Source organism: Apaloderma vittatum, unplaced genomic scaffold (assembly GCF_000703405.1).
Source record: "Apaloderma vittatum isolate BGI_N311 unplaced genomic scaffold, ASM70340v1 scaffold10803, whole genome shotgun sequence".
NCBI classification, from domain to species: Eukaryota; Metazoa; Chordata; class Aves; order Trogoniformes; family Trogonidae; genus Apaloderma; species Apaloderma vittatum.
The window spans coordinates 25615-36432 of record NW_009709794.1 but is presented as its reverse complement, the minus strand read 5'-3'; the positions used below and the strand labels follow the sequence as shown (position 1 = coordinate 36432).

The following is a 10818-nucleotide window of genomic DNA, read 5'->3' as shown; positions in this document are numbered from 1 at the left end:
CGGCATCGCAGTGTCCCAGCCTCTCTCGGTTCAGCCCTCACCCTCCTCTTTCCTTTGGCCACGTCTTTAAGTCCCATGAGCTTCACAGGTTTTGTAACCAATAGGATGTATCACCCCAGCCTCTGGACGTCAAACTTTGGTTTATGGCTTCCTCGATGGTCAGTGAAAAGATGGAGGCTTCCCTCAAGAGCGATGGAGGACACGTTAGACTGTTCTCAGTTAAGTGGGATACAGATGGAAGGAATTTTTTTGTTTCTTTTTCACGCCAAGGAAATGCCTAGAAAGCTCTTTCGGTCAGTTTCAGGCTGATGAGAAAGAAAATGTTTTAAAAGGCTGGAGAGAGAAGATCCCTATTTAAAGTTGCAGTTTTGGAAAGCAGACATTTCTGTAGAAGAAAAATAGATGTTTAGTTATTATTAATGACCTTATTTATAATGCTAGAGGAACTAGATGAAGAAAAGACATAAGTCTGGGCAATTTCCCAGCGGGAAGGAATCACAAACCATCCTCGGAGATGTAGTTATTCATTCAGTCCTATGAAATGCCTAATTAAAGAGGCAATAAACAGCTATTTTACTGAGGATCAAATAGTGCTGAGTATTCCATCACCATAAAAACCTTTCAAGAACAAAGTATGAAGCCCTCCAAATCACTTCAGAACACTTTTCCCAATTCACGTTCAGTGAAACGTTGGCTTTAATTGACCGTGCCCAGCTTTGCCCTCGGAGGCAAGAGATCTCATTGCTTATTCATTCTGCCTGATGGGAACCTGCAGATGATACCAAGAGTAGGGCTTTGATTATGCTAACAATTACATGGGGGTTCCTTTCAGCTAGGCTTCCTGAGTGTCCCCAGATGCCCAAACCAATCGACGGATGCCAAGACATAGACACAGACCTCTAACTGATTGCACAGTCATTTTTGATTAGAGACTCTTCAAAATGCATTTACCCAATCGGACATCTGAAAACCAGAAAAGCATGGGAGATCCCAGCTCAGCGAGATGTAGGCAGCGGTCGCTGTAAGGTGCGCTGGCCCAGAAGGATACGTACAAAGCCCGTCTTCTCCTTCATCATCGTCAAGTGAGGGGGTTCTCGGGGATCTCTTGGGCTTCCACCTGCCTACGTGGGAGAAGCACAAGAGCCCTTCCTTTCTCACACTGAGCCCGTGTACCTGAGCCCACCCTCCGTGAGGCACAAGGAGAGGATCCTGCAAGGAAACACTCCTGGTAGAGGCAACGGAGAGCCTGAGAGCCGTAGGGACCTCTGAAAGGGAAGGGAAGTCTTGCCGTGTGTCCTGCCGGGTGATTAATGCCGTTTCGTTCTTTTAGATCTAATGCTGGATGATGTATTAATGGAGAGCTCAGCCAGTGCAGTGCAAGGTACTGGGAAGTCGGCACGTCTCGTCCAACTTGAATGGCAGTGCTGTGTCACTAACGGCTGGCCACCGCTGCTGTGAGGCATCCCACTAAACCCTCTGTGTGGTGCAAAGCTCGTTTGCTTCCTTCATGGCACACGCATATCATTCTGAACCACAGGTCTGCAGACCTGGCTCAGGACTGACACTTGCAAACCTCTTGATCATGTTCTGTTCTTCAGTATTTTTTTTTTCTGGTTTTCATTAAGACACTATCAGACTTTCCATGGCTTTTGTTTTTTCTCCTTTTTTTTTTTTTTTTAAATTTTCTCAGAGAAAAAATGACTGGACTGTGAAATGGGTCCTTTAATGTTTACCCTAGCTATCCAACCACCAGCTTCGGAGTCTCTGAATAATGTGCAGTAGTGTCTCTGGAAGGCAGGCAGTCTCACTTAGGGACGTTATTTCATGATTTCTCCAGGCCTTTCTCATTGCTCCATGAACTCAGTACTTCAGGGAGGCCCAGCATTTTTTCAGCAGGGGAGAATTCAGTACAGAGCTTTAGTGTTCAGTGCTTTAACAGAGAGATCAGCCCCACAGCAGTCCTCGCTGTGGACGTGGGGTTGTGCTGCCCAGCTTGTAAAATCTTCATGTTGATTGAGACTCACTCAGTTCGTGAGGCATCTCGTGAAATGAAAACAAAATGTATGTGCCACCCTCAAAGCTTTTCCAGGTCCTGGTGGGGATGGACCAGCTGGGTGGACACTTCTGGAATGTGAACCTGGTCCCCTCAACCCACTCATCTATTGCTCACCTCTCCCTTCCTCTGCCCCCCTTCACCAGGACGATGCTCAGGGCTGCAAATCTGTCCCTTACTCTTTTTATTTTTAGAAGAAGCTTTGATCTGGCAAGCATTTTGTTTAATTCATAAGTTAAGAATATTAGCCTGAATAATTAAAGAGGTGCCAACATGGAAACAAATATAGCTGTAATTTTCGACAAAAATAATATGCTAGGAAAATTGTGCCATTAAAACTCTCACCTGTGAACAAGCTCCCACTGCTTGAGATGGGAGCAGGGCTCCATCCGCCTCTCACATATTGCAGGGAGCTTTCATTAAATAAAAATTGCAAGGTGAGAGCTGTTGGCTTTCACTGCAGAGGATAGCTCAGGGAGAGCGAGGGTCCTGCCTTATATTTCTAAGGCCTTCTTGGAAGTTATCACAACATGCTTTAAAAAATCCTGAATCTCCTTCCCATTGCCATTCCTGGTATTTTTATTTCTTTTTCTTCATTCTTGCTGTTCTTGGTAGGCCTCCTGTCCTCTCCTGCGAAACGGGGGCAGTGTGTGGAAGGGGGGGAGTGTTACTGGATTTGTGGGTTTGAGTCTGTTTATTTTTTCTTCTTTTTATATGACTGTGATTCCTTTCCTGGTCCTACAGAGCTACATCAAGGCTGGTTTATTTTATTTTGTTTTTAAGGCACTGAACTCATTCCAAACCCCTCCACTACCCTCTGCAGGCTCAGAAATACTCTTTAGTTTGCCCTTAAAAAGTGTGCGATTGCCAGATCTGTGCTTTGCGTTTCCTTTTGACATTTTTTCTTTGGATCCAGTGGCTGTGAACGGGTCACGCTGCCCTTCAGGCACTGGTGTGAGGGAATAGAAGGATTTTCTTTCTGAAGCTGACTGTGGGCGATATGAGGGAATCTGTCCCAGGGGCTCCTGGGATTCAGTGGGAAATCTGGAGTAGTGACCCCAAAACCTTCACATATGCTGCACTTAAAGGGCTGCTTTTCTCTTTCTGTGAAGATGAGATGGAGTATTGCGTGTGTGCGCTGCTGTCTGGTGCTTAGTGAGATATTGTAATTTTGGTTTTCTCCTTTTTTTTCTTTTTTTTTAAGTTACATTCTGTCACAACTGGAATCTTCTCAGTGAAAATAATTTCTCATTTTCCATTTTCTTTTTTTTTTAAATCATTCAGTACAATAAAAGCCAAGTAAAATGCTATGTTTAAATAAAAAAAGTTCCTTCAGTGCAAACTACTTTTTAACCTAATAATATTCTTGATACAGTTTGTAAATCCAGCTGCGTCACGGGCTCATTGCTCACTGGTTTGCTGCTGTCCTCCAGATGTACTCAGACCTGCAAAGTAGTTAATTCCCTTATTACAGGAGAAGGAAGAAGCTGGAGGAGATATAATGGAATTGTCCCACTCCCGTGAATTCCAATTTCCCGTGCCCACGCACCTCCAGCTCGAAAGCCACCTCAGGGAAAGTGGCAATTTCTCTCTTGACAGGGCTATATTGGAAGGCAGCCTCTATTCGGGGATATTTCAGAGCCTGATTACCCCCACAAAAATGCAGAGAATGGGAAGAGGGTGGCCCCGGCCCCACCTCCCCTGGGGCTGGGCCCTGGGACCCTGGCAGCTGGGCAGAAAGCAGGGGTGCCGTGCTGATGAGGGGGTCACTTCGCAGGTCACATCCTAGGGCTCTCAGATGAAGAGCAGCACCATGGGGCTCAGTGCCCCAAACCCAGGCTGGGACCAGCAAAGCCGAAGGGAGAGGTTAGAAGGGGCTTCGAAGCGGGCAGGGCCCGTCCAGCTGCAGCGACGGCCGCTGTCTTTGGGCCATGAGCTGGGGGACCCTGGGAGAGAGGCTGGGGCTGCCATGCTCTGCCGGCTGGCCCTGGTCCAGGGGATCAGTTATAATCCCTTGGGATGATACCAGAAATGGCGCGGCCAGCAGGACCAGGGCAGTGGTTGTCCCCCTGTGCTCGGCACTGGGGAGGCCGCACCTTGAACACTGTGTTTGGTTTCGGGCCCCTCGTGACAAGAAAGACGTGGAGGTGCTGGAGCGTGTCCAAAGAAAGGCCACAGAGCTGTTGGAGGGTCTGGAGACAGTCTTATGAGGAGCAGCTGAGAGAACTGGGGTTGCTCAGCCTGGAGAAAAGCAGCTGAGGGGAGGTGGTGTTGCTCTCTGAAGGGAGGTCATAGCCAGGTGGGGTCGGTCACTTCTCACACGGGACAAGCAATAGCATGAGAGGAACTGGCCTCAACTCACTCCAGGGGAGTCTTAGTTTGGATATCAGGAAAAAAATTCTTCACAGAAAGGGTTATCAAGTGTTGGAACAGGCTGCCCGGGGAAGTGGTGGAGTCACCATCCCTGGAGGTGTTCAAAAGACACGTAGACGTGGTGCTCAGGGAAGTGACTCCTTCCCTTGCCACCATCGCCCAGGGTGAGCGCGCAGGTGGGATTCTCCCAAACCAGCTCTCAAAGAGCTGCATAATTTCCTTCCTACCTGGGTTAGGAGGAGATTCCTCGAGCTCCACTGTTGAAGCTGATTTTCTCCAGTGTCACAATATCTAAATTTGAGTCCCTTCTCCGTCTCCCCCGCTCCTGGCCCCCAGCCACGGTGAAGCAGCTTGATTTACACCCTGTTTACCCACCTGGTGTCTCGTAGTAGGCTTTTGCTGTATTTCCCCATCTTCTCACATCTCATTCTGCTAGTTCTTCTTTTGTTCATTTGCTCTCCTCCTCTTTTCTTTAACACCATGTGTGCCGGGAAGCCAAGTTAACCTTTCCAGTAATAACCAAGACTAACCCAGAGCTCTTGTTGTTCTTGACACAGTGTATTGTAACAGTACAGTAATGTGGTGTTGTGTTAGTTGTGAAGTTCACCACCTGGACTTTAACAGATGTCTGTATTTCCCAAGATGTTGGTATTGTTCAGATCTTTATTGCAATAATTCGAAGCGATACTGTGTGATAGGGGGCAGGGGCTTTGCACCAGGATGATTATACGCGAGCAACGCTCGACTTCTCCGCAGAACTGCGCAGGTCGGGTTAAATAAATGGTATTTATGCGACAGCAAGAAAATGATTTATCTGTTCAGAAAGCCCCCTGCCCACCTAGGCACAGTAGGTACGTATGGATAGTGCTTGGACAGCATGCGAGCATGTGTGTGGTTTGTCGCGCGGGGACGCACTAACACGCATGGCCGGCGCGGAGACCAGAGGAGTGGGCGGTAGGACTCATAAGCAGGGTTGACGAACTGCCTCTTAACCAAGTTAATGGGGAAGAAGGATGAAACATTTACTGGCGATAATTTTCTGATGCAAGGTCATCATCGCCAGAGCCATTTGGCTTTGGAAGGCCCAGGGCATGTGCCGGGAAAGGTGAAAAAGGAGCTTTGGGGCTTGGGAGAGGGGGGCTGCAGAGGCGGGGGAGCCTTTGCAGATGTAGGGACAATTAGCAACCCTGCTTATGAGGTCATGCACCAGCTAATCCAGGTGCAGGAGCCCTGCACAGGGGATATTTTACAACCTCTCTCTAAATCCTCTCTCTGTTCTAACGGCGTCGGTGCTATTCTCTAGGATTTGGAATTACCTGTCAATCACAGCTCAGGAAAAATTTGAATTCTGGTGTAATTATTCATAAATAAATCCATTGCAGGAAAAGGCAGAAACATCGACATTTTTCTTTTTGAACGTGAATTATACATAAATGTAGAAAAAGTAAGTGATCCAATTACGATGGTGTTTCTTTCTGAGATGATAAGTTGGTTCATAAAAATAGGTCCTATTTCTAACCTAATTGTATTCAAACATTTTAGTTAATTTGCTACCCATAATTTAGCATAATGTGATCGAGATATCTTGACTTTATGGAGATTTATGCATATTCTGAGTTATCTGACAAAGTCTTATGAGTGAGTCAGCAGCTACTAGTCTGCTTTTTTGTAAGCACTCAATAGATCCAGCATGAAAATTCATTTTATGGACCTTCTCATCGATATCGTGCATTAGCACTCAGGTACAGATCACCCAAAGCACACTGCGGATCAGAAAGTGAATATTAATGCCGCCTTTCATTTGACGACACTGAAGCAGAATTTTGGGCGTTCCAAACCCTACAGAATAAAACTGCTGAGTGATTTCTGTCTCTGGTCCCTGAGCTGCAGCGGAAAGGTCTGTCTCCATGAAAAAAACAAAACTTGTCTGATTTTTTGGGATCCTGTTATGAAGCAGTGAGCACATGAAACCATTAAATCTATGGGTTTGGTTGCAATGTCATTGGCTATTGACAAAGTGAATTCTATTTCCAGGCAAAATCTAATCTTCTAAAATTAGTTTTCCCCGAGGGCAAGCCAAACCTGTGCTTCATAGCTTCATTCTGCCCAACTTTTTGCTCGGAAGAATGTATCAAACTGTACATTTGTTCAGCAGCACTAAATATCAAGACATGTAATTCTTACAGCTCAATAATTTTCATAACCAGTTGATCATCTAATTATGAGAGTAATATTATACTCTGACATATTCAAGACAGTCCTTTCCACTTCAATCTGCATTATAATGCCTCCTTGAAAATTGTACTGAATTATATACTCAGCCTTGGCATTTCCTCATTAGAGATTAGGTGAGTAAATGAGTTTATCTGTAGGAACATTCAGGGTCTAAAGAGCATGTGTCATCCCTGAGGCAGCCGAACATGGGAGTGAGTTGAACAGTGAAATCTGTACTTTGATAATCTTGTCTAAATGGAGGATCATTATTTTCTAATCGCTAAGGCTGGCTGATCAGTTTTCCTTGGTATTTTTACGGACCATTTTTCAGTGCTCTGACAGCCAAAGTGTTGAATTTTGTTCTCTCCACGCTTTATCGCAAAGAACATAATATGTCTGAATTACTTTTCTTTCAAAGACCATCGCTAACTCAGTGGCCTGTATTTTTAAGCCATTGTTAGTAAAATCTGTCCCTGACATCTGACCACTAATTGGGTTTTCAGATACTTTGGGGACTTCTAAGATCAGCAGAAACAAAAATTGGTGTTTTAATTTAAATTTCCCTCCAGGGAAAACATTCTTTAGCAGCACAATAATCCCAGCTCACCTCATCCCTGATGCCATAAGGCTGAGTATAGCGCATGTCCCACTGAAGATGTTTAAGGGATGTAAGATGACGGGAACCCTGCTGTGTCTTAAAAATGGTAACATGCCAGCAAGAAAAAAAAAGAAGTAAAAAAAAAAGACAGCGTGTTGCTGTAATCAGTCTAGAATTTCTCATCTTTGGATTTGCAAAGTGAGGGTGCGTTGACTTCGGAAAGACGCAGGGAAGTGACTTGACGTGCCTCTCCGCTCTCCTCCTCCCTGCTGCAGAAGCACAGTGTAAGCCCTACTATTCGGATTATTCCCGCTTCCGCCTCCTGATCCACCAGATGTGCACCAGCCACTACCTGGATCTGTTCATCACTGGCGTCATCGGCCTCAACGTCATCACCATGGCCATGGAGCACTACCAGCAGCCAAAGGTACTGGGGCAGAGAAGAGGGGAAGCAGAGGAAGGGGGGGACATGCCGAGCTGTGGTGGGATGTGCTGATGGCAGAGTTAAGACCAGTTTTGCTGATAGAGCTCGGGACCCCCAACCTGTCCTTTTGCCCCATGGGATGTCTCCATCCTTTCAAAACGTGGCTCTTGGTGCCTGGATCCTGTTGCATCACTCCCTTCCAGTTCAGTGCAAACGGGCTGCTTTGAAAACGAGGGTGGGAGCAGGTTTGTTTGATTTGCTAGATGAGATTGTCATTGAAATCTTCCATTTGACTTAGTATTTTTAAAAAAAAGAAAGAAAGAAAATAGGAAAAGAACAGGAGACTTCGTGAAATGTTTCTTTTGCAGAGTTTCTTCTAAATCCCCAATGTCCCACAGGGCTCAGTTTTCACAGGCACTGGATTTCATGCTGGTCTTTAAAATGCATTTTAATATATTAGTGCACTAAGTGTCCTGGGATGTCAAGTCTCTTGTGCCTAAGAATGAAATGGAAATAGCTGCCTTTGCCATATAACTTGTACTTCCTTTTACTAGCCACTTTCAGAATGAATAAATATAACACACAATAGGAGGAAATATTGTTTAAGGCTAGACAGGACTTGAATACTTAATGTAAAAAAATCCAAACAACTAAGGCATGCAAACAAGGGGAACATTATCCTCCATTCTATCATAAAGAAGCCAAAAAGTGAAAGGGCACAAGCCCAATTATTTTTTTTTTCTGTTCAGGTCACCTTTAAATGCCCTGGAAGGCTCATTGCATGATTCAGTCATTTGGTGATGAAAAAGGTTGTTGGCTCAAGAGCTGGTATTGGAATCGCTCTAGGGCGCGCGTCTTAACGCAGTCGTTTTGCAGCTACATTTTCTCTTGTGTTATAAAAATGTTGGGCAGGCTTTTGTTTTTCATTTTCTTTCGGAAAAATGACATTTTGTCTCTAAGCCTCTGGTATGCAGCGTCTGGGCAATAACTCTAAGCTTGGGCTGTGCCGAAATGACAGCATGATTAGAGCCACGCACATGCTGGTGGGTCTTGCTGAATCAGGGCCCCAGAATCACTCAGGTCTGGGTGACCTATGGCTGGGATCCTGCAGCTGCTTAAAAGTCTGAATGTACCAGAGAGCTTTATATCCAAAATAATGATCGCTCAGTATGATGATGCTGAAGGGGTTGGTAGTGCAACACCCCGGGATGCCCCAGAGGGCAAGATCCCAGCCAGAGATGCCACGGCTGCCCATGGAGAGGAGGGGCTGCAGGGTGCACGGGGGGTGGTTCGAGGGAAGAGCTGCTGGACGCAATCTGCTTTTGCCAAATAAAAATGCTTGTTTGCTAGCAGAGCCCAGGTCCTCTGCAGTATGACAGGGAGGCTCGTTCAGAGCCCCAGCTTCCTTTGGTGGCTGGGCTTGTACTTCTTGGGGAGGTGAGGTGGTTTTTGTCCATGGATGCTTGAATCTAAACTGTAGGATGAAGGCAGAGTCTGTGGCTTCAGCATGATTTCTCCCATTCAGGGATCAGCCAGTCTTCATTTTGGTCTGCAAGCACTCTGTTGCCATCTCCCACATTCCCTAACAGTGCCCTGGACACAGTTACTACCATCCCATTTGCAAGCAGCGAGAAATTCAATGCACATTGCTTAAGAGGCCATGCAGGATGCTGCTACTGCAGTGCTCCTTCATGAGCAGGACTTCTGGGATGAAATCACCTCTGACGTGGCTCAGAGCCTGACTGTGCAAGAGCTCTCCCAGGTGGGAGGCACCTGTAGTTAATGGCCAGGCTGTGACTTCTGCAGAGGGAAGGGTGGGCAGAGGAAATCTCAAGGCACTCGCTCCTGCTGGCATGCCAACCCTCTCTCCCGCTCCTTGCCAAAAGCTCAAGGTGAGGAGCAAATGAGAGACTGTCATGAAGGAGCCATTTGGCCAGAGCTGGCACAGACCTGGCCAGCCCACGGCTCTTGCAGCACAACACGAATGAGCAAGTGGGATGAAATTCAGTTTTCTGCCAAAAGCACGTGGGGTTTGAAGCTGCTGATGCCCGCAAATGCCGCAGCTCTTACCGCTCCCAGCTGGGGCTGCGCTATTGCTGTGGGGTTCCGGTTGTGCCTTGGGTTTGGGTCAGCCCCTCCTGGGAGTTATGTCAGCTGGGCTGGGGCCAGGCAGAGGTACAGCCTGTGCACTCTCCCTGAAGTACTGGGGCTTTTCCCTGGGGACATCTGTCACCGGAGAGAGCCCACGGTTGGAACCTTTTAGCTCTAGTTTGGAAATAAGTAACTGGTGAAAGAAGAGAAGGGCGGGTTTGCAGGCAGCAGAGCCAGCGCCTAACCCCGGTCCTGTGTCCACACTCCAGATTCTTGATGAAGCCCTGAAGATTTGCAATTACATCTTCACCGTTATCTTCGTCCTGGAGTCTGTTTTCAAGCTGATTGCCTTTGGGTTTCGTCGCTTCTTCCAAGACAGGTAACAAAAGATTTGTCTTGCCAGTTCGGTGTCCTGGGCCCCGATGCCCTTCCCGGTGATGTCAGTCTGACACGTGTGGATGCTTTTGGGGTGGCTGATTGAAACCTGGGTCGATGGAGGCTGGGATGTGAGCTGGAGAAATGACCGTGCATGCCAAGGAGTGTGACTGCACCACTTTGGCCCTTGGAGGTGGGCAGAAGAGGAGCGAGTCTCACACCGAGCGGCCGGTTCTCTTCTCACACCAGCTGCGTGTCTATGTAATCAAGAGGACCTGATGAAGTGACAAAATTTATGCCAAGGGGAGAATCTGATCCTGAGAGGAAATGAGAGAGAAAAGGGACCTGTTTTTATGCAGATGCAGAGCAGCAGATGAAATTGCTTCTTCTTCTAGATTTTCACTCTCTTATCTCACAAATACAGATTTTATATCTTTACCGAACCTTTCTCCTCCCATTTTTGCCTCCTTCAATGTTAATACCAAGACTGCTGGCACCAAGCAGGACTTGACACGAGCCCTTCCGCAGCTGGGGGGTGGTTCCACTGCTCTTCCCGCAATTCGGGTGTCCGTGCTGGGATTATACCTCGCTCAGACCTGGCACAAATCCTTGGGGTGTGCGCTTTGCCCAGTGTGATTTTTGTTGCAAGGACTGGACACAGGGTGTGGTTCTTTCTGGGGGAGATCTCAT

At 46.9% G+C, this 10818-nt stretch overlaps 1 protein-coding gene across 1 annotated transcript in view; it reads left to right on the top strand.

Moving 5' to 3' along the window:
- The window catches only part of CACNA1G (calcium channel, voltage-dependent, T type, alpha 1G subunit), a gene marked incomplete at its 5' end in the record, with an annotated part of 53521 nt that overhangs the window by 22794 nt on the left and 19909 nt on the right, over positions 1-10818 (top strand). The window contains 3 exons of the mRNA XM_009867065.1: positions 1331-1381; positions 7514-7665; positions 10023-10132. Of these exons, the coding sequence (XP_009865367.1) occupies positions 1331-1381; positions 7514-7665; positions 10023-10132 (313 nt within the window). The remainder of the gene's footprint in view (positions 1-1330; positions 1382-7513; positions 7666-10022; positions 10133-10818) is intronic.